Genomic DNA, 22,844 nt, shown 5'->3' with positions numbered 1-22,844 from the left:
AATTAATAGCCCCAAGTAATAATAAGTCCAAGTAATTAAATAGTAACCCCAAGTAATTAAAAGTAACCCCAAGTAATTAATAGTAATGCCAAATAGTTAATAATAGGCAAAAATAATTCATAATAAACCAAATAATAATTATACCAAATAATTAATAATGACCCAAATAATAATAGTCGTAAGTAATTAATAACAACCCCAAACAATGAAGAACAACCCCAAATAATTAATCATAACCCCAAGTAATTAATAGTAACCCCAAATAATTATAACCTCAAATAATTAGTAATAGCTCCAAATAATACTAACCCCAAGTAATTAATAATAACCCCAAATAGTTAATAACTCCAAATAATAATAACCCCAAGTAATTAATTCATAATAACCCCAAATAATTAATTCAATAATAAGCCTGAGTCATTAATCAATAAGAACCCCAAATACTTGATAATAACCCCAAATAATAATAACGCCAAGTAATTAATTCATAATAACCCCAAATATTTAATAACCTCAAATAATTAATAATAATCTCAAATAATTAATAACCTCAAATAACTGATAACCCCAACTATTTTTTTTTATAATAGCCCCAAATCGTTAATTAATCATCGCAACTTCGTTGCTGTGTGGCCGGGGGGTCCAGTGTCCGGGGCTGAGACCCCCGAAATGGGGACAGGCCACACCCCTCGGCGATGCCACGCCTCCTCGGAAGCCCCGCCCTGTCTTTGGGCACGCCCCTCCTAAACCACGCCCCCACCTGCGGGCGGCCCCCCCGGTCCCCGTTCCCCCCCCGGCACCTGCTGCGGCGGCTCCGGCCATGGGCGCGCTGGGGGCAGCGCTGGCGGCGGCGGCGCTGCTGGGTGAGCGGGGACCGGGGGCGGGGGACACCCGCGGGGACCCAGCGGTACCGGGGGTTCCGGGGACACGGGGGGGACACCCGCAGGGACTCGGGAGTACCGGGGGGGTAAGCGGGAGGCACCGGGGGGTCACCGGGTAGGACACGGGGGTACGGGGGTGGCATCCGGAGGGACATGGGAGTAGCGGGCAGGACACGGGGGACACGCCCGGAGAGACTCGGGAGTACCGAGGGGGTCACCGAGCGGGACACGGGAGCACGGGGCAGGACACGGGGGTACCATGGGGGACACCCGGAGGGACCCAGCGGTACCGGGGGGGCACCGGGCAGGACACGGGGATACCGGGGTGTCACCGGGTAGGACACGGGGGTACGGGGCGGGGCACCGGGGGAGACACGGGTGACACACCCGGGGGGACTCGGGAGTACAGGGGCGTCACCGGGCGAGACACGGGAGCACCGGGCAGGACCCGGGGGTGCCAGGGGGGACACCCGGAGGGACACAGCGGTACCGGAGGGGCACCGGGCAGCATACGGGGATACCGGGGAGAGCGGGCAGGGTACGGGGGGGACACCCGGAGGGACTCGGGAGTACAGGGGGGATCACCGGGTAGGACACGGGGGTACGGGGGGGACACCCGGAGGGACCCAGCGGTACCAGGGGACACCGGGTTGGACCCGGGACTACCGGGGGGGGGTACCGGGCAGGACCCTGGGGACCTTTAAAGGGGAACCCGGGGGGCCCCAATCCCACCCCCGTCCCCTCTTTGGGGCACTCGGAGAGAGGAAAATGTGGGAAAAAGCCACTTGGAGCTGCCCCCAAATTGAAACCCCCCGTGTCGCGGGGGGACACAAGGCCGGTACCCACCTCCCTGCACAGGCAAAAAACATCCAATAACCTTTTCTTTTTATGTTTCCCATGATAAAAACTTAACGAGAGTGACGCACCTCAACCCCCTCTATCAATTGGCTTTTTCCCTCTTAATTTCCAAATTAATTCTGATTAAATTTTGGGGGTGGGGGGGGAAATGGCACCGTGGCTGCGAAGGGCAAACGTCCCATTGGGGAAAGGAAACGGCCCCAAAACCACAATAGCAATAGCGGCCGCGTTTCCTCCGCATGGGTGTGGGTCCCGCTCCGCTTTGCTTCTTGAAGGGATTCTTTTTATCTTTCCATGATAATAATTAATTGTTAATAATTTTTAAACAAACCGTGGCGGTCGGTTCATCCTTAACCCGGCGGGTTCTCCCTTCCCCGCATCCCAACATCATTCATGTGCGATGGGTCCCCAAAACCATCACACCCGGGATGGGGTGCTGGAGGGACCGAGAGCCCCAAAATGCAGCAAAAAGAGATTGTTGAGCCTAAAAATGCCGGAAAAAGAGATTTTTGAGCCCCAAAAAAGCAGCTAGAAGAGATTTTTGAGCCCCAAAATGCAGCAAATAGAGACTTTTGAGCCTAAAAATGCAGGAAAAGGAGAATTTTGAGCCTCAAAAATGCAGCAAGAAGTGATTTTGGAGCCTAAAAATGCTGGAAAAAGAGAATTTTGAGCCCCAAAAAAGCAGCTAGAAGAGATTTTTGAGCCCCAAATTGCAGCAAATAGAGACTTTTGAGCCTAAAAAATGCAGTAAAATGGTATTTTTAAGCCCAAAAATGCAGCAAAAAGAGACATTTGAGCCCCAAAGAAGCAGCTAGATGAGATTTTTGAGCCCCAAAAATGCAGCAAAATGAGACTTTAAAGCCCCAAAATGCAGCAAAGAGAGAATTTTGCGCCCCAAATGGCTGGTTTTCCTTCATTTTGCCTCCAGAAGTCCCGTCCCCACCCTATGGGCTCCATACGGGAGCGGAACCCAGCGCCCGGCATCCCCGGCGCCGCCGTTTCCATCGGGGCCGAAGTCACGTCCCTGCATTATCATGATTTGATTTCATTTCCATGTTTCCTTCCCAAATTTGGTCTCTCTGGAGGCTCCGGCGCTTTCTGACCCCCCAGCCCGGGGTCGTGGGAAAAGCCGCCCTGGATTTTCCCAACGGGTGCCTCCGATCCGCCCCGTTATAAATAGAAATAAGGGAAAAAATACCCCAAAAACAATTAAAACAATTAACAAAACCGTACCCGGGTGGTTGCGTCTCATGGCCGAGCTGCTCCTCGACCTTTTTAATGGTCATTTTATCTATTTCTTAATCATTTTTGCGGTCAAATTCTCCCTGCGGAGCTTAAACTCCCAGCGTGGGCTCTTGCGATTTAATTCGGGTCTTGGTTTCACATGAATCCGGCGCCTTAATCCCAACGCGCGGGGTCATCGAACCCTCCGGCTGTTAATTCCCTATAGGGTTAATACCCTATAGGCTCTTCTTATTTTCCCCCTGGTTTTGGGGGGTTCGGGCTGAGCATTGAGCCAACAAACAGCTTTATTGGGGTGAAACGCTGTGATTTTAGATAAGGACGATGCATTAACACGGGGATTAATATCAATGTTGGATTTAAAGTTACTTCCATAGGGGAAAATAATTAAAAGGTGAATTTAATTTTTATAGTGGGGAAAAGGTTTAAAGGTGTTTCAAAAGGTTAAAATAAATGTGTTTTATAGGTAAAAATAAAGGTGTTTTCTAGGTAGATGGAAAGGTGTTTCTTCCCCTCAATGTGGACAGATGGGCTGAAGCGCATGGAAAACACCCGGGCAGGTGCTTTGCTTGAGGCAGCTGGACTAAAATCCAGGTTTTTCAGCCCAAATAGCAGCCAGGAGGCCCCGTGTGTCCTGTCCCGCTCCCCCCATCCATGTATGAGCGCCGGGAGCAGCTTAATTTTTTCGATCTGGTTAAAGCATTAGAGGATTTGAAGCGCCGAGGTGGCCAAAGCCGGAGCCGATGCCAAAGGGTTCAGTCCCGCCGCTCCAGCGCCGGGTTTTGCCGCCTCTTTTTAGGCTCGGAATTGGTCGACATTTTGAATTTGGGGTGAATTCTGCCAGAAAAAAGGGGTTTTTTTAGAAAATGAGCATCTTCCGGATCTGTCGCCATGGGGGTGATGGAGCCGCGATCTGGTTTAGGGATCACAGAGTCAGGGCGCCCATCGCGTGGTCGTCATTAGGTTTCAGAGTTAACAAGGTGTCATGGCGCTGGTTCTGGGCTCCCTTGGGAAATCCCCAGCTGGTTCCGGAGCATTTTTCCCCTCCAGAGCCTCCATTTCCCCTCCAGCGCCCTTTTCCTGTCACTTATTTATGTATTTTGCCCCAAAATGATGCTGGGCTGAGAAACAATGAATTCATGTGGCTGGTGGGGATGCCCGGAGGTTCAGCTGCAGCACCATCTGATGCCATCTGCATCATTAATTAATAACGATGATGATTATTATTAACATAAACATTAACATTTATTATTAACATCATTATTAACATTGTTATTCCCATTATTATTAGAATTATTAACATTATTATTAGAATTATTAACATCATTATCACTATCACATCCTCGCTATTACAACTACCCTTATCAAACCAGTAGGGACATGATACCAGCACATATTCTTTATGAATATTGATATCGTTATTATAGAATATATACAACCTATTATTACATATATTTTATTACATATATTTATTCTAGAAATCACAAACGAATCATTAGTCGCCATTTATTCTCTCGCATCCAATCCAAATTTGCCACAATCCAACACATAATTCTCTTGACAACGCCGCATAATTCTCTTCACAACGCCCTATAATTCCGTTATAATCCCCGCTAATCCCCGCTCCATCTTTTATTCAGCTCCACCTCATTAATAAGACTAATAATATAAATCAATTCGCTCCTCACCGCCGTCTCCATCGCCCGGTAGCGTTTTATTCCACCCCCACCCCAAGGACTTAAGGGTTTATGTTCTTAGGCCGCTTGAGCTATTTTTGAGCATCCTCACCAGGCCAGGGCTGATTCCTCCTCGTTTTTTACCCCAGGGAAGGGAAGTTTGATTTGTTTCCTTTTTGTTGTTAATTCCTGGGAAGGTTTATCAGCCCCAGCAGAGTTTCCTGCCCGGAGCTCCAAGGCTCCGTCCGGAAAACTGGGGCGGGGGGGTTGACGAACGGATGCGCAAGAAAGAGGCTAAAAATACCCCCCCCCAGCACTTTGTTTGTCCTGAAGAAAGCAAATGAAAGCTCTGAGTTCATAAGAAAGAGGCAAAATCCTTTGGTTTCTCCCCAAATCCTCCGGTTTGGGGGGGTGGGGGCAGCGGCGTGGTCCCCCCGCCCCGTCCCTGCGTCCCGAGCGTGGCGGGGGCAGCCGGGGACGCGATCGATGGGATGCGGGGACCGAGCGGGTGGGATGCGGGAGCTGCTTCCCCCCCGGGGAGAAATAAACCCGGCCTAAACCCTGAGCCGATTAATTTTCTGGCTGAGCTTTAACGAGCAAAGCCGGGGAATAATCTGCCGAGCATCCTTGTCTGGGTGGTGGTACCCGAGGGGGGGCGGGAGGGGGACGAAGGGATGTGGGATTCGGGGTGGGATGTTCGGGATGGGATATTTGGGATGGGATATTTGGAGTGTGATATTTGGGATGAGATATTTGGGGTGGAGTATTCAGGATGGGATATTTGGGGTGGGGTATTTAGGGTGGAATATTCAGGGTGGGATATTCAGGATGGGATATTTGGGGTGTGGTATTCGGGATGAGATATTTGGGGTGGGATGATCGGGATGGAATGTTTAGAGTGGGATGTTATTTGGGGTGGGATATTTGGGGTGGAATAGTCAAGGCGGGATATTCATGGCGACGTATTCGGGATGGGCTGTTTAGGGTGGTATATTCAGGATGGGATATTCGGGATGGGATATTTGGGATGAGATATTTGGGGTGGGATATTTGGGGTGGGATATTCAGGATGGAATATTTGGGGTGGGGTATTTAGGGTGGAATATTCAGGGTGTGATATTCAGGATGGGATATTTAGGGTGGTATATTTGGGGTGTGATATTTGTGGCAGCATATTTGGGGTGGGATATTTAGGGTGGTATATTCAGGATGGGATATTTGGGATGAGATATTTGGGGTGGGACATTTGGGGTGTGATATTTGCGATAAGATATTTGGGGTGGGATGTTCAGGATGGGATATTCAGGGTGGGATATTCAGGATGGAATATTTAGGGTGGTATATTTGGGGTGTGATATTCGGGATGAGATATTCAGGATGGGGTGATCGGGATGGGATATTTAAAGTGGGATGTTTGGGATGGGATATTCAGGATGAGATATTTGGGGTGGGATATTCAGGGTGGAATATTTGGGGTGGGGTATTTAGGGTGGAATATTCAGGATGTGATATTCAGGATGTGATATTCAGGATGGGATATTTAGGGTGGTATATTTGGGTTGTGATATTTGTGGCAGCATATTCGGGATGGGATATTCAGGGTGGGATATTCAGGATGGGATATTTAGGGTGGTATATTTGGGGTGTGATATTCGGGATGAGATATTCAGGATGGGATGATCGGGATGGGATATTTAAAGTGGGATGTTTGGGATGGGATATTCAGGATGAGATATTTGGGGTGGGATATTCAGGGTGGAATATTCGAGATGGGATATTTGGGGTGGAATATTTGGGGTGGGATATTCAGGATGGGATATTTGGGGTGGGATATTTGGGGTGTTATATTCGGGATGAGATATTCAGGATGGGGTGTTCGGGATGGGATATTTAGAGTGGGATGTTTGGGGTGGGATATTTGGGATGAGATTTGGGGCAGGGTATTTTGGATGGTATGTTCGAGGTGCAGTACTCCAGGTGGGATATTCAGGATGGGATATTCAAGGTGGAGTATTTGGGGCAGGATATTGAGGATGAGATATTTGGGGTGGGATATTCAGGGTGGAATATTCAAGGTGGGATATTCATGGTGGCATATTCGGGATGGGATATTTGGGGTGGAGTATTCAGGATGAGATATTTGGGGTGGGATATTTGTGGTGTGATATTCGAGATGAGATATTCGGGGTGGGATGTTCGGGATGGGATATTCAGGGTGGGATATTTGGGATGAGGTATTTGGGGTGGGATTTTCAGAGTGGAATATTCAAGGTGGGATATTTGTGGCAGCATATTTGGGAAGGGGAATTTGGGGTGGGATATTTGGGGTGGGATATTTGGGGTGGGATATTTAGGATAGGTTGGAGGGTCAGGAGAAACCACCCACAGATAATCCCAGTTTAGCACAAAATGGGGATCCTGGGATAACTGGGAGCACTTGTGGGTGCACATGGGTGACCGGGGGGGTGGACTTCTTTGGCTGGAGATTTTCTCATCCTGGGAAATGGGGACAGGAGGGGACAACGTGGTCCCGTGTCCTCATGGTGGGGATGGAGAAGAAACGTCCTCCCAGCGATGACCGGTGGGGATTTTACTGGGGCTTTTCCAAATTTCGGTGGCTTTTTCTGGAAAAATGTCACCCGGGGTTGTGTCCTGTCCTGTTGTCAGGTGTCACGTCGGCTGTGCTGGAGGTGCACGTGGGGACGGGCTCGGTGTTCTCGGTGGAGGGGCAGCGGGCGGTGCTGCCCGCCTGGTACACCAGCCGCTCGCAGAAGAAGCCATATGTCACCTGGCTGCTGGACAAGGACGACGCCGACCCCTTCCAGGTCGGGGACAGGTGGCCATGGTGGCGGGACACTCATGGTGCCCACCACGAGGTGGCACCTATGATGGGGTGAAGCTCGTGGTGCCCACCACGAGGTGGCACCTATGATGGGGTGAAGCTCATGGTGCCCACCGTGAGGTGGCACCTATGATGGGGTGAAGCTCGTGGTGCCTACCATGGGGTGATACCCATGATGGGGATATGCACATGATGGGAGAAATGCTTGTGGTGACGGTGATGTGGAGATGCCCACCATGAGGTCCTGCCTGCGGTGCCTGCAATGGGGAGGTTCTTGTGCTGCCCACCATGGGAAGATACCCAAGATAGGGAGATGCCCTTGGTAGGAGGATGCTCACAGTGCCTGTGATGGGGACATGGTCACGGTGCCCACGATGGAAAGATGTTTGTGGTGGCCACGATGAGATGTTTGTGGTGCCCACGATGGGGAGATGTTCATGATGCCCACAAGGGGGAGATTCTTGGTGGGACTCTTGGGGTTCCCCCTCCCAGAGGTGACCACAGGCACGTTGTCCCCACCCCGAGCAGGTCCTGACCTACCTGGACGGGACGGTGAAGGTGGAGGAGACGGAGCTGAAGCCCCGCGTGGGCTTCCTGCACCCCGTCCTTAGTCACAACATCTCCCTGGTCATCAATGTCACCCGCGAAGGGGACTCGGGACAATACATGTGCACCGTCAACGTGGTGGACGAGGCCACCAGCACCGGCAAGAACGTCGCCGTCATCAACCTCACCGTCCTGGGTAAGGCCCCGCCAGTCCCCCCCGCTTCATTGTCACCCCCATGTGGGAACTAAGGCTGGTTCCCGCAGTGCCACCGGCTGTCCCCACCTGTCACCTGCACGGCAGCCCGGCCGTGGGAGCCAACGTCACCTTGAGCTGCTCCTCGGAGAAGGGGAAACCATCACCCGGGTACCAGTGGCAGCGCACGGCCCCCATCCCACAGGTTTTCTTCCCCCCCGCCCAGGGTAAGGTGTCACCACACGGGGGGGACAAAGCAATCCGGGAGGGGACGTAAAAATCCTGAGGCGGGCACAAAATATCTCGGGAAGGACAAAAAGTCCCAGGGAACGCTTTGGGCTCCGTCCTGCACGAGCAGGCATGGAGTATCAGGGAATAATGTCACCTTAGCCCTGCGTGGGGACATTGTGGGGACACTGCAGGGGACACAACACCCCAATTTGTGTCCCCCCCGTCACAGACCGGGCCAAGGGCACCCTCAAGCTGACCAACCTGTCCCTGGAGATGTCGGGACTCTATGTCTGTGTGGCTGAGAACCGGGCGGGCTCGGCCGAGTGCAGCGTCGCGCTGGAGGTGCACACAAGTGAGTACGTGTCTGCGGGGTTGGGGACAGTCCCCACCGTGTCCCCACGGTGTCCCCACGGACGCAAAACCTGCCGGTGTTTCTGTCCGGCAGCCAGCGCCAAAGCCGTCATCGCCGGCGCCGTGTTGGGCTCCCTGGGCGCTCTGGCCACCGTCGTCTTCTTCGCCCGGCGGGTCGTTGGCTACCGGAGGAAGAAACGGGACGGGCAGGAGGACGTGGCCAATGAGATCAAGTGAGGAATTGTCATCGTTGGCTTCAGAGTTAACAGGAGGCAGGGAGGACGTTTCTGACTGTATGTAGTTGTCATTAGGTTTCAGAGTTAACAGGGCAGAGAGGAGGGTTCTGCTTCTGGCCAGTGATCGCTAGTTTTCCAAGTTAACAGAGGGAGAGGTTTCTATCGCTGTCTGGTCATCAGTAGGTTTCAGAGTTAACAGGATAGCGGGAAGGATGTTTCTGTCTGTATGTAGTCATCATTAGCTTTCAGAGTTAACAGGGCAGGGAGGAGGTTTCTGCTTCTGGCCAGTGATCGCTAGTTTTCCGAGTTAACAGAGTGGGAGGAGGGACCATCTCTGGCCTGTCATCAGTAGGTTTCAGAGTTAACAGGATGGGGGAAGGAGGTTTCTGTCTGTATGTAGTTGTCATTAGGTTTCAGAGTTAACAGGGCAGGGAGGAGGGTTCTGCTTCTGGCCAGTGATTGCCAGTCTTTCCCAACTAACAAAGGGAGAGGTTTCCATCCCTGGTTGGTCATCAGTAGGTTATGGAGTTAACAGGAAGGGGGAGAACATTTCTGTCTATATGTAGTCATCATTAGGTTTCAGAGTTAATGAGGGGGAGGAGGTTTCCACCTCTGACCCATTATTGCCACTTTTCAGAGTTAACAGACAGGGAGGAGACACACCTCTAGCCAGTGATCATTAGGTTTCAGAGTTAACAAGAGCATATTCCACCTCTATTTCCCCTCCTTTTCCTCTTGCCCCCCCATCTGGGGCCCTGCACAGCCCTGGGGTTTGGGGACATGGTGGGGGGACATGGGGTTTGTCTCTGACCGCCCCTCTCCGCAGGGAAGACGCTGTGGCCCCCAAAACCCCGACCTGGGCGCGACGCCCGGCGGCCGACACCATCTCCAAAACCAGCACCTTGTCGTCCATCGCCGGCCCCCGGGGGGGACACTACGCTGCCACCCCCCCCTCCGACACCGGCAGCTACCGGGGGGGACCCCGCCCAGGGGGACGCCCCCCTGCCCGCTCCCCCCCCGCCCTCAATGGGACCCCCCGACGTCACCAGGACCCCGTCGCCCCCCCAGGTTCGGTGCCGCACTCCGGTTTGACCCGGGCGGGCGCTGTCCCCGTCATGGTGCCGGCGCAAAGCCGAGCCGGCTCCTTGGTGTGACCCCCCCAAAAAAAGGGGGGTGCCCATACCCACCACCCCCCTCCTCCCCCATTTTCTGGGGTGTTTTCTTCCCTTTTTGGGTTACTTTGTGTTAAAAAACTGGACTCGGTGGGAGGCGTTTAATGGGGGTGCGGTTTGGGGGGGCAAGCCTTGTAAATAGAACACCCCAAAAATGGCCCCACCTGGGGGGCGCTTCTTTTTGTTTTCTTTTTTTTTATATATATCGGTCGAAATGGGGGATTTTTAATAAAAAAGAATTAAAAGCAGGGGGGACGGGGCGGGGGGGAGGGACATGACGCTTTTTTTAGGGGTTTTTTTCTGATTAAAAACGGCGCTGCCCGGCCCTCTGGTTTTGAGTGAATTTGTGGGGAGGTTTCCATCTGCGGCCAGTCATCATTAGGTTTCAGAGTTAACAGGGCAGGGAGGGGCTTTCTGCTTCTGGTCAGTGATCGCCAGTTTTCCGAGTTAACAGAGCAGGAGGAGGTTTCCACCTCTGGCCAGTCATCAGTAGGTTTCAGAGTTAACGGGGCAAGGAGGAGGTTGCCATATTGGCCAGTCATCAGTAGGTTTCAGAGTTAACGGGGCAAGGAGGAGGTTGCCATATTGGCCAGTCATCAGTAGGTTTCAGAGTTAACGGGGCAAGGAGGACATTGCCATACTGGCCAGTCATCAGTAGGTTTCAGAGTTAATGGGGCAAGGAGGAGGTTGCCATATTGGCCAGTCATCAGTAGGTTTCAGAGTTAACGGGGCAAGGTAGAGGTTGCCATATTGGCCAGTCATTGCTCGTTTTCAGAGTTGGGGAGTTTGGGGGGGCCCCAAGTCCCTCTGTGTGATGTCACAGCGGCCGTGTGATGCCATAGTGGCCATGTGACGTCACAGCGGCTGTGTGATGTCACAGTGGCCGGGTGATGTCACAGCAGCTCTGTTTATTGGGGGGGTCCGGGGCGGGGGGGGGCAGGCGGGGGCGGCCCCGGGGGGCACATGCGGGGCTGGGGGGGCGAAGCGGCGGCTCCGGGGCCTCTGCGGGCAGCGGGGGGGACCGGGCGGCGGCGGGAGGGACCTGCGAGGGGAGAGAAGCGTCAGTGCTGCCGGAGTCTGCACCCAGCGCCCTGCACCTGCACCCTGTACCTGCACCCGGTGCCCTGAGCCTGCACCTGCACCCTGTACCTGCACGTGGTGCCTTGTACCTGCAGCCGGTACCTGCACCCAGTGCCCTGTGCCTGCACCCAGTGTCCTGTACCTGCACCCTGTGCCCTGTACCTGCAGCCGGTACCTGCACCCAGTGCCCTGTGCCTGCACCCAGTGTCCAGAGCCTGCACCCTGTACCTGCACCTGCACCCAGTGCTCTGTACCTGCACCCAGTGCCCTGTACCTGCACCCTGTACCTGCACCCGCATCCTGAGCCTGCACCCTGAGCCCTTTCACCTGCACCCAGTGCCCTGCCTGCACCCTACCTGTGCCCCGTGTCCTGCCTGCACCCTGCTTGTGCACACCCGCACCTTGCAGCCTGCCTGTGCCCTGCACCCTGAGCCCTGTTCCTGCACCCTGTGCCCTGTCTGCACCTGCCTGTGTCCTGTTCCTGCACCTGCCTGCACTGTGCCCTACCTGCACCCTGAGCCCTGTTCCTGCACCCTGCCCGTGTCTGCTTGCAGCCTGTGCCCTGTGCCCCGCTGCACGCTGCTCCTGTGCCTGCTGCTGCATCCCACAACCTCTCTATGCCCCATCTGCACCCTGCTCCTCCACCCTGTACGCACCCCATCCCCCCCGCCTGCACCCTGCACCCCCCTGCCCTCTTTACACCCCACCCACACCCCGCTCCTGCAGCTGCACCCTCTCTGCACCCTGCCCGTGACCTACTTGCAGCCCACCCACACCCTGCTGCTGCCTGCACCCTGCACCCTGCTGCACCCTGCTGCACCCTGCTGCTGCTACCTGCACCATGCACCCTGCTGCCGCTACCTGCACCCTGCACCCTGCTGCTGCCTGCACCCTGCACCCTGCTGCACCCTGCTGCTGCCTGCACCCTGCACCCTGCTGCACCCTGCTGCTGCTGCCTGCACCCTGCACCCTGCTGCTGCTACCTGCACCCTGCACCCTGCTGCTACCTGCACCCTGCACCCTGCTGCACCCTGCTGCTGCCTGCACCCTGCACCCTGCTGCTGCCTGCACCCTGCTGCTGCTACCTGCACCCTGCACCCTGCTGCACCCACCCCAGAAGAGCACCCTGCACCCCATGTGTGCCTGCTCAGCCCACCTAACAACATGGCCCTAACAAGGTGACCCTAATGAAGTGTCCCTAACGAGGTGACCCTAACAAGGTGACCCTAATGAAGTGGCCCTAACGAGGGGTGTGGCCCTGAGGAGCTGCACAGCCCCTGCGCTTGGCAGCTGCTTCCCCACTGCAGCCCCAGTTCAGCCCCACAGCAGCGCCAGTACAACCCCAGTTCAGCCCCAGTTCCTCCCCACTATATCGCCAGTTCATCCACACTGCCTCCCCAGTTCAGCCCCACTGCAGCCCCGGTTTATCCCCACTACACCCCCACTGTCTCCCTAGTTCATCCCCAGTTTATCCCCCATGCATCCCCAGTTTATCCCCCATGCATCCCCAGTTCATCCCCAGTTAATCCCCCACTACATTCCCAGTTCATCCACACTGCATCCCCAGTTCATCCCCATAGTGACCCAGTTCATCCCCATTGTGTTCCCAGTTCATCCCCAGTTCATCCTCACTAAAACCCAGTTCATTCCCACTACACTCCCACTGTCTCCCCAGTTCATCCCCAGTTCATCCCCCATTCATCCCCAGTTTATCCTCCATTCATCTCCAGTCCATCCCCACTATACTCCCACTGTCTCCCCATTTCATCCCCCATTCATCCCCACTGTCTCTCCAGTTTATCCCCACTACATCCCCAGTTTAATTCCCCATTCATCCCCAGTTTATCCCCCAGTTCATCCCTGCTGTATCCCCAGTTTATCCCCCATTCATCCCCAGTTTATCCCCCATTCATCCCCCCTACACTCCTACTGTCTCCCCAGTTCATCCCGTTTATCCCCCAGTTCATCCCCACTGTATCCCCAGTTCATCCCCCATTCATCCGCAGTTTATCCCCAATACATCCTCAGTTCATCCCCCCTACACTCCCACTGTCTGCCCCGTTCATCCCCACTGTATCCCCAGTTTATCCCCCATTCATCCCCAGTTTATCCCCCAGTTCATCCCCACTGTATCCCCAGTTTATCCCCCATTCATCCCCAGTTTATCCCCCAGTTCATCCCCACTGTATCCCCAGTTTATCCCCCAGTTCATCCCCACTGTATCCCCAGTTTATCCCCCATTCATCCCCAGTTTATCCCCCAGTTCATCCCCACTGTATCCCCAGTTTCCCCACTACACTCCCACTGTCTCCCCAGTCCATCCCAATCACACCAGCCACCTCACCCCCACCCCAGTTCAGGGGACACAGGACACACACCCCCCCCGCAGCCTCGTCTCCATGGGCTCTTTATTTCCCTTTTTCCCCCTTTTTCTTCCTTAAAAATGTTACCTTTTCCTGCCAGGAGACTGTGACACAGGCTTTTAAAAATAGCATGTGCTGAGGCGAGGCGTTCGGGGTGGTGTTGCTAAGGGAGAAATTCGATTTCAAATCTAGGGCTGCGCCTTCCCAGCATCGCTACTCCCAAAAAATTAGGCCAAGCGGGGGCCTCTTGGGAATAAAAAACCCAATTTTCCGCCCGGGGAAGGACGTTTGGTGTTGAAAAACAGCCTAATTTTGGGGCAGGACGATGGGAAAGTGGGGGGGGGGGGTACCTAATCGCCGTTGCGGAGGTCGCCGCCGCGGGTGCTGTTGGCGCATTCGGCGTCCTTGGGTTTTCGGTCGATCTCCCCCCCTTTGATCTTCTTACGGGTCATGTGGCCCCGAAAACTCGCTTGGATTTTGGCGGCGGCCGCGTTGGCGTCGGGGTCGTCCAGGGGGATGTCCAGGATGTCCTCGTCCAGCTTCGTGCACGCTCCCTCCTGCCCAAAATATGGGGGGGGGGTTTAACCCAAATATCACGTTTCTCAAGCTCCAGTGGGTGCGGGAAGTGGGGAGTGAGCTGCAGTGATTTGTCCTTGGGGGTTAGAACCCCCCCAATAGACAACATTTCCCCCACAATTTAAGTCATCAAATAAACTCCTCTATTACCCTCGGCACTAAAAATGTGGGTTATGCACTAAAAATGTGGGTGATTTGCTAAAAATATGGGGAGTTTGCTGATAAGGGGGTTTTGATAATAAGGGGTTTTTGCTAATAAGGGGGTTTTGCTAATTAGGAGGCAGTTGATAAAATTGTGCTAGAAATGAAGGCTTTTCTGCTAAAAATTTGGCTTCTTTCCTAAAAGTTTTTGGGGTTTTTATGCTCCTTGGGGGATGTTTTCACCCATTTTCCCATCCTGAATTACCCGGGATGTAACAGGGGAAACTGAGGCACGGCCACAATTAGGGCTGAGTATCTTCCCCCCCGCATCACCTTTGGTTGCAAATCCCCCAAGAGACTGGAAAAACACCCAAATTTTTAGCCAAGAGCCCGAATTTTTAGCCAAAACCCCCCTAATTTTAAGCAAACCCCCTAACTTTTAGGAAAAGACCCCAAACTTGTAGTGAAGAACCCTAATTTTAAGCAGAAAACCTTCATTTCTAGCACAACCCCCCATAATTTCATCAACTGCCTCCTTATTAGCAAAACCCCCTTATTAGCAAAATCCCCCGTATTTTTAGCAAAGAACCCACATTTTTAGTGCACAACCCACATTTTTAGCGCACAACCCCCATTTTTAGCAGTGGGGCAGGTTGAGGAGCGTATCTAATGACTTAAATCGTGGGGGGAATGTTGTTTTTTGGGGGGGGGCTCTAAGCGCCAAATAGAAATCACTGCAGCTCACTCCTCCCGCATCCATCGGAGCGGATGTTGGGATCAAGGGGGCAAAAATGGGGATCAAATCAAATAAAATGGGGTTAAACCAGCGCTGGATGCTCCGGCGTCAAGTTTGCATCACCCCCCCCCCCCCCCCCCCCCCCCGAGTGATTTACATTAGATTTATGGGGTTTTTTTGGGGGGAGGGTGATTTGGAATTGTCCAATTTGGGGGCTCCGTGAAGTTCCTCAGGTGTTTAATAAAAGGTGAACGCGGCGGCTTAAGTGACGGGTCCAGGGTGGAAAATGATGCGGTCAGGGTGGAAATGTTATCGGCGGGGCTGGAAATCCTATATGGAGGGTGGAAATCCTATATTTTGGAGGGAGGAAATCCTATATCCAGGGCAGAAATCCTATATCCAGGCAGGAATCTTATATCCAGGGCAGGAATCTTATATCCAGTTGAGAAATGCTATATACAGAGGAGAAATCCTATACCCAGAAGGGAGGAAATCCTATATATAGGGGGCGAAAATTCTATATGCAGTGGAAAAATCCTATATGTGGATGGGGGAAAACTATATCCAAGGGAAAAATCCTATATGCAGGGGAAAAATCCTATGTGTGGATGGGGGGAAAACTATATCCAAGGGATAAATCCTATATTCAAGGGAGAAAATATATGGAGGGATTGATTCTATATCCAGGGGACAAATGGTATATCCAGGGGTGAAATCTTATATATGGGGGGGAATTAAATTTGGGGGAGAAATCCTGTAGCCAAGGGGAGAAATTCTATATCCATGGTGGGAAATCCTATATCCATGGGAGGAAATGTGTATATATAGGTGAAATCCTATAGGAGGGAAATACTCTATTCAGAGGGGGAAATGTTATATACGAGGGGCAAAATTCTATATGCAAGGGACAATTCCTACATGCAAAGGGGAGAAAATGCTATATTGGGGGGGAAATTGTATATGCAGGGGGTTAAACCCTAAATCAGGGAGAGAGATTTTAATTAGGGGGGGAAATCTTTATGTTTAGGGAGGAAATCCTATATATTTGCTCTGTGCTGCCAGCTGGGGAGGGAGGGAAAGGGGAATAAAAGGGGGGGAAAGGGGAATAAAAGGGGGGGGGAATGGGAATAAAAGGGGGGAGAAAAGAGGGGGAAAAGGGAAAAATGGGGGGAAAGTGTGTGGGACCAGCTCCCAAAGTGGTTGAGGGGAGGATTTCGGGGGTTTCACCTCGATTTGGCCTTTTATCCACAAGCAACATGTGAGAGTCGCCGGGGGGGTGGAGGGGGGGGGGAAAGGGGAATGAAAGGGGAATAAAAGAGGAATAAACGCGGAATAAAAGATGAATAAAAGCGGAGTGAAAGGGGGATAAGAGGCGAATAAAAGCGCGATAAAAGGCGAATAAAAGCGCGATAAAAGGCGAATAAAAGCGCGATAAAAGGTGAATAAAAGCGCGATAAAAGGTGAATAAAAGCGCGATAAAAGCGGGATAGAAGGGGAATAGAAGCGGGATAGAAGGCGAATAAAAGCGGAGCCCCCGTCTTTGGGGCCGGGGGCACTTTCCCGAGCGGGACGGTGAGACGGGGGGTGTAAATTCGGGGGAAACGCAGAGTCGGGTGCCGCATCGCCACCCCCCCCCCGCCCCCCCGCATATCACCCCGACCCCTGGGTCGCCCCCCCAGTGGACAACCCGGCGGGCTCACGTACGTTGCAGCAGTCCATGGCGCAGGCGGCGGTGGCCTCGGCGGCTCCGGTGGCACCGGCTGCTCTCCCGGCGCGGGCGGCAAGTTGAGCCGGTCCCAGCGCTCGCCTACGTAACGCGCTGCGCCCGGCCAGCCTATCAGCTCACCGGGCTCTTTCCCCCCACCCCTTTTTTATTTTTTGTTCCTTTTTTAGTGCTTTTATTTGTTGCCTCCGTCAGTTTTCCTGCGAGTCTTGAACGGGTTGAATTTGCAGATTGTTGGTTGGGTGTTGTTTTTAAGGGGTGATGGGTGGTTTGGGGCAGGGGGGGAAAGAAGGGGAAAAAGTGTGTGATCTGGTTTAGGGGGTTGGTCCTGGAGGAGGATGAGGGAGAGGAAGAGGAGGAGGATGAAGGTGATGAGCATGGTAAAGGATGAGGATGAGGATGGTGAGGAGGATGAAGATGGTGAAGATGAAGATGAGGAAGATGAGGAGAGGGACAATGACCATGAAGATTATGAGGATGAGGATGATGAGGAGGATGAGGAATGAGGAGGATGAGGATGAGGTGAGGGTGAGGATGGGGATGGGGATGAAGAGGATGGAGACAGGGATGAAGATGATGAGGATGAGGAGGATGAAGATGATGAGGATGAGGAGGATGAAGATGAGGACGATTAAGATGAGGATGAGGTGAGGATGAAGAGGATGAGGACAGGGATGAAGATGATGAGGGTGATGAGGAGGTGGATGAGGATGATGAGGATGAGGTGAGGGTGAGGATGGGGATGAAGAGGATGGAGACAGGGATGAAGATTATGAGGATGAAGATGATGAGGTAGATGAAGATGAGGATGAGGATGATGAAAACAAGGATGATGAGGAGGATGAAGATGATGAGGATGAGGTGAGGGTGAGGATGGGGATGAAGAGGATGGAGACAGGGATGAAGATGATAAGGTAGATGAAGATGAGGATGAGGATGAGGGTGGGATGAGGAAGATAAAGATGAGGCTGGTGATGATGAGGAAGGTGAGGATGATGATGATGAGGATGGTGAGGATGAGGATGGGTGTGGGGCTGAAGAAGGGCACGAAGATGAGGATGAGGAGGTGTATGATGAGGATGGTGAGGATGAAGATGAGGATGATTAAGATGAGGATGAGGTGAGGATGAAGAGGATGGGGACAGGGATGAAGATGATGAGGATGATGAGGATGAAGAGGATGAGGAGGATGAAGATGAGGATAAGGATGAGGATGAAGAGGATGAGGATGGGGATGAGGATGGTGAGGATGAAGACGAGGGTGAGGAGGAAGATGATGAGGTGGGTGAGGATGAGGATGTGGCTAAAGATGGGGATGAAGAGGATGAGGATGGGGATGAACATGAGGAGGATGAGGATGGTGAGGGTGAGGATGAGGAAGAAGGTGAGGATGAGGAGGGTGAGGAGGGGTGACCACAGCAGCACGTCCCCAAAAATAGAGGGGGCCTCCACTTTTGGGGTCCCCTCCCCGCTCTCAGGACCATTCCACCCCCCCAAACTCGGGGTGTTTCCCAGGCCCCCGAGGTGACAGTGGGGACACAGGGGACACATTGGAGCGGGGGGACTCCCCCCGTCCCCCTCACTCGCCTCCCATTTGGGGGTTGCTAAGCAACCGCAGAGTCGCCCGTGGGCTCCGGAAACGCCACTGTGTCCCGTCCCCATGGGATTGTCACCGCGCTGTGACCCGCGCAGGGGCTGGTGGCACTGGCCGTCCTCTCTGCCATCACCGGCAATGTCACCATTAGTGTCACTGTCCCGTGGATGTCACTGTCCCCACTCCTGGCACTGGCACTGTCCCCACTGGTGCCACCGGTCCTGTCACCAGCCCTGTCACCACCATCGTTCCTGTCCGCAGTCCCCTCACTGAATCCCAAACTTCAGCCCCATCATCACCTCTGTCCCCAACCCTGTCCCAATCCCTGATCTCAGCCCCATCTTCCTTGTCCCCATCCCTGTCCCCATCTCTGTCCCCATCCCTGACCTCAACCCCATCATCCTGGTCCCCACCCTTGTCCCCATGTCCACCCACAACCCCATCACCTCTGTCCCCAGCCTTGTCCCCATCCTTGTCCCCAACCCTGACCTCAGCCCCATCATCTCTGTCCCCATCCTTGTCCCTGTCCCCATTCTGACCTCAACCCCATCCTTGTCCCCATCTCTGTCCCCATCCCTGACCTCAACCCCATCATCCTGGTCCCCACCCTTGTCCCCATCTCCACCCACAACCCCATCACCTCTGTCCCCAGCCTTGTTCCTGTCCCCATCCCTGACCTCAGTGCCATCATTTCTGTCCCCAGCCATGTCCCCAAAACTGTCCCCAACCCCGACCTCAGCCCCATCCTTGTCCCCATCCACAACTTCAGCCCCATAATCTCTGTCCCCATCCCTGTCACTGTCCCCATCATCACCCTTGTCCCTGTTCCACCGGTCCCCATCCCTGTCCCCAGACCCGTCCCCTGTTCCCCTGGGATGTTTAGATTGGAAAATGACCCTTTTCCCTAATTTAGACCCTTCAGCTCCATCACTCCCCATTGAGGGACAACGGGATGTTTTGGGGTGATTTGTGCAAAGATCCGGCAAAATTCACCCCAAAAATAACACACAAAATACCAGTAAACCCCTAAAAATACACAAAATCGGGGCGTTTTGGAGCAGTTTCAAAGGCAAAGCGGTCGCCACCCTGTTTTTGTCCCCAAAAGCGGCCCCGGCCCTGGCAGAGCCGGCGGCTGCGGCTGCGGAGGAGGGACACGAAATGCCAGAACATTTCTAATCATTAACGGCGCTTTTGAGCCCGTTCCAGATCCTGATTTTTTTAAACCATTCCTTCATCTGAAAAAATATCCCCCCTGGGGAGGAAATATTGGGGGGACGCTTTTCCAGCAGCCCCTAAATCCGGATCATTTGGATGGTTTTGGGGCCACCGCGGGTGGCACGAACCATCCCGCCAAGCGTCGGAGACGGTGGCGCCGAGGTGGTAAAAGATGCTTTAAAACCCGACGAAAATCCTTGGAAAACCACCCAAATGTGGTGCTGGAAAGGGGCCCAGGGCGGCTGGCAAAGCAGCCGGCGCCGGGGGGTCACGCCAGATTTCTTATTAGTATTATTTTCATCTTTTCCCCCCGTTTTTCCTTCCTGTTTTTCCCCCTGTGCCGTGGGCGAGCGCATATGGTACAAACAGGATTTGGGGGGGGGGGGTGCAAAATTAGGCTGAGCTTGGGCTCCCCTACCCTAAAATACAAGTGTAATGGGTTGGAATGGGATTTGGGGACCCACCCGCTGTCCCCAAATCTCATGGCGGGGGGACAATGTCACCTCCCTGCTATTAAATGTTTTGCCGACCTGTGGGAATGCGGAGGCCTAAATATAGAGCTTAAAATTACCATCTTGAGCTCGGCCCAGCTCCTAAACCCGGGTTTGGTTTCAGTGAGGAATCTCAGGTGGGAGTCGCTAATAACGGCAGGGACCTCGTTAAGAAATATTCTCATTAAAAAAAGCTCATCCACCCCCCAAGAGAGGGACGAGAGCCCGGAGGGGAAATGAAGGTTTTTTGGGGTCTTTTTTTTGAACCATGGCACCTCGTTTTGGGTCGAGATGTTGCAAAATTGGGCCAAATCGGGATTTGGGGCAAGCAGTGGGGTCAGCTCCCCATGGGGTTGTCCCCAATAGGGGCTTTTTAGGGACGCACTTGGCTCTGCTGCATCACAATGAGCATGTTTTGGGGAGGAATCATGGTGTGTTGGTGCTGTTTTGGGCTCAAAAAGCTTTGTTTTGGGCTCAAAAAGCCTCGTTTTGGGTGCGGGCGGCCTTTACCGTGACAACGGGTGTGACGCAGCTTCCCTCCTGGGCCCCAGGGACCCCGATTTCTCCAGCGGGACAGAGGGGACAAGGAGGGACAAGGAGGGACATCCTACCTGGAGAGGGGGCTGGATGAGATCTTGGTCCTCCTGCGCCGGGTCGGCCGAGCTGGCTGGGAATGGAGGAGACTTGAGGCCATGGGGATGGGCACATATTTGGGGTAAAGGGTTTTGGGGTGCAGGGTTTCAGGGTGGAGGATTTGAGGGATAGGGGTTTTAGGGGTGAAGGGTGTTGGGGGAAGGATCTGTGGGTTCAAGATCTGAGGGTGCAGGATTTTGGGGTGTGGGGTTATTGGGGTACAGGATCCCGGGGTGCAGGATTTGGGGTGCAGGGTTTGGTAGGGCAGAGTTTGGGGGTGCAGGGCTCTGGGGTGTAGGGTTTGGGGTGCAGGATCTGGGGGTGTGGGATTTAGGGGTGTGGAGTGTGGGCCAGTGACATATTTGGGGGACAGGATTTCGAGGAGAAGGGTTTGGGGGTGCAGAGTTTACGGTGAAGGATTTGGGGTAAAGGATCTGGGGGTGCAGGGCTTTAGGGCATGTGTTGTAGACCTGTCACCTCAGGGATGGGCATATGGGGTAGGTCGGATACCCTGATGGGCAAAGAAGGTAGACCTGGCACTCCAGAAATGGGCATAAGGGATAGACTTGGCACCCCAGGGGTGTGCGTGTGGGGTAGACCTGGCACCTCAGGAATGTGTACATGTGGTAGACCTGGCACCCCGGGGGATGGGCACATGGAGTAGACCTGGCACCCTAGGAATGCTTATGTGAGATAGACCTGGCACCCCAGGGATTGGTACCTGGGATAGACCTGGCATCCTATGTGGGGTAGACCTGACACCCCAAGGATGGGCACATGGGGTAGATTTGACACCCTGAATAACAGGTGCACAGGCAGGTCTGACACCCCGGTGATGGGCACATGGGGCAGACCTGATGCCCCAGGGATGGGCACACACAAAAGGTCTGACACCCCAGTGATGGACACATGGGGCAGCCCTGACACCCTGGTGGTGGGCACATGTGGTAGGTCTAACACCCTGGGGATGGGCACACACAGGTCTGATGCTCCAGGGATGGGCACACAGGGTAGAACTGACATCCTGAATAACAGGCACATGGGCAGGCCTGACGCCAAGGGGATGGGACATACAGGCAAGCTTGAAACCCTGGGGCTGGGCATGTGTGATAGACCTGGTACCCCAAGTATGGGCATGTGGGCAGACCTGGCTCCTTTGGGATGGGTATATGGGGTAGACCTGGCACCCTGGGGATGGGCACATGGAGTAGGTTTGACACCCTGAATAATGGGTGCATGGGCAGGCATGATGCCCCACTGATGAACACATGGGGTAGGTCTAACACCCTGGGGATGGTCACACACAGCAGGCCTGACACTGTGGGGACGGGCACACACAGGCAGGCTTGATACCCTGGGGCTGTGCATGAGGGGTAGATGTGGCACGCCCCCCACTCACCCTTTCTCTGCTCCAGCAGCGTCTGGAAGTGCTGAGCAGCAAAACCCACCACGTCCTTGGGCTGCGCCCGCAGCACCTCCTTTACCAGCCCCTCCAGCAGGTTCTCGAAGCCATTAGGCAGCCGTACGTTGGTGCTGGAGAAGGGGACGGACATGGGCGCCTCTCCCCGGCTCCCTGCAGCAGCACGGTTGGGGTCAGCCGCGTCCCGCACCCCCGACCGGGCGGCGCCGGGACTCGAACACGTGGCTTCAGGGATACGGGAGGTGGACGGTGGGAGGCAGCGCTGCCACTAGGGGGCGCTCCACCCGCCCGCCCGCCCGCCCGGCCACCTCGAACTGCGCATGCGCAGCGGCGGCCCAGCCCGACCCCCGGTTCTCGCTCACCCCCCCGGGTCTCCCTGGTCTCCCCGGGTTCCCCACACCCCGGCCCGCACGCCCTTCCCTGGGCCCCGCGTTCCCAACCCCATTCCCGGCCTTCTCCCCGCTCCGACCCAACCAGGCCGCTCCGGCGTCTCTGGCTGTGCTGAGGAAGCTGTTGCTTGGCAACCGGCCTCCCGTGCCCAGGCCACGCCCCCGGTGCTGGCCACGCCCCCGTGCCGGGCACATCCATGTGTGCTGGCCACACCCCCAGACGCTGGGCACGCCCCATGGGCGGGCTCTCGGTGC

At 54.2% G+C, this 22,844-nt stretch overlaps 2 protein-coding genes across 5 annotated transcripts; one reads left to right on the top strand and one right to left on the bottom strand.

Moving 5' to 3' along the window:
* Nucleotides 1-715: 715 nt before the first annotated feature.
* Nucleotides 716-10,553, top strand: LOC102083438 (endothelial cell-selective adhesion molecule). The gene is made up of 7 exons (XM_065040618.1): nucleotides 716-863; nucleotides 7,325-7,482; nucleotides 8,028-8,241; nucleotides 8,310-8,465; nucleotides 8,699-8,821; nucleotides 8,915-9,053; nucleotides 9,883-10,553. Exons 1-7 carry the CDS (start codon nucleotides 821-823, stop codon nucleotides 10,208-10,210), a joined length of 1,161 nt encoding a protein of 386 aa, XP_064896690.1. The 5' UTR covers nucleotides 716-820; the 3' UTR covers nucleotides 10,211-10,553.
* Nucleotides 10,554-11,116: 563 nt separating this feature from the next.
* NRGN (neurogranin) lies at nucleotides 11,117-22,786 on the bottom strand. Of its 4 annotated transcripts, XR_010467959.1 has the most exons (6): nucleotides 22,670-22,786; nucleotides 22,180-22,353; nucleotides 20,759-20,814; nucleotides 14,022-14,228; nucleotides 13,759-13,834; nucleotides 11,117-11,270 (listed from the first exon to the last, which is right to left on the bottom strand). XR_010467959.1 is itself a non-coding variant. In XM_065040620.1 (4 exons), exons 1-3 carry the CDS (start codon nucleotides 22,331-22,333, stop codon nucleotides 14,022-14,024), a joined length of 417 nt encoding a protein of 138 aa, XP_064896692.1. In that variant the 5' UTR covers nucleotides 22,334-22,353; the 3' UTR covers nucleotides 11,117-11,270. The 4 variants fall into 4 exon arrangements, 2 of the variants coding, with proteins under 2 accessions (XP_064896692.1, XP_064896693.1); XR_010467960.1 differs by lacking the exons at nucleotides 20,759-20,814; nucleotides 22,180-22,353; nucleotides 22,670-22,786 and adding an exon at nucleotides 16,829-17,048; XM_065040620.1 differs by lacking the exons at nucleotides 13,759-13,834; nucleotides 22,670-22,786.
* Nucleotides 22,787-22,844: the final 58 nt, after the last annotated feature.

Source organism: Columba livia, chromosome 24 (assembly GCF_036013475.1).
Source record: "Columba livia isolate bColLiv1 breed racing homer chromosome 24, bColLiv1.pat.W.v2, whole genome shotgun sequence".
NCBI lineage: Eukaryota > Metazoa > Chordata > Aves > Columbiformes > Columbidae > Columba > Columba livia.
The sequence above is the reverse complement of the archived record's forward strand: the minus strand, read 5'-3'. Positions and strand labels throughout refer to the sequence as shown.

What these genes read in the sequence shown, in the direction of transcription:
- LOC102083438 (XM_065040618.1), top strand. Translation starts at nt 821, where the DNA reads ATGGGCGCGCTGGGGGCAGCGCTGGCGGCGGCGGCGCTGCTGG. An exon ending in CATCAACCTCACCGTCCTGG is followed by an intron (nt 8,242 to 8,309) that starts GTAAGGCCCCGC and finishes TGGTTCCCGCAG; the next exon opens with TGCCACCGGCTGTCCCCACC. An exon ending in GACGTGGCCAATGAGATCAA is followed by an intron (nt 9,054 to 9,882) that starts GTGAGGAATTGT and finishes CCCTCTCCGCAG; the next exon opens with GGAAGACGCTGTGGCCCCCA.
- NRGN (XM_065040620.1), bottom strand. Translation starts at nt 22,333, where the DNA reads ATGTCCGTCCCCTTCTCCAGCACCAACGTACGGCTGCCTAATGGCTTC. An exon ending in GCTGCTGGAGCAGAGAAAGG is followed by an intron (nt 20,815 to 22,179) that starts GTGAGTGGGGGG and finishes CTCCATTCCCAG; the next exon opens with CCAGCTCGGCCGACCCGGCG. An exon ending in TCATCCAGCCCCCTCTCCAG is followed by an intron (nt 14,229 to 20,758) that starts GTAGGATGTCCC and finishes TATTTTGGGCAG; the next exon opens with GAGGGAGCGTGCACGAAGCT.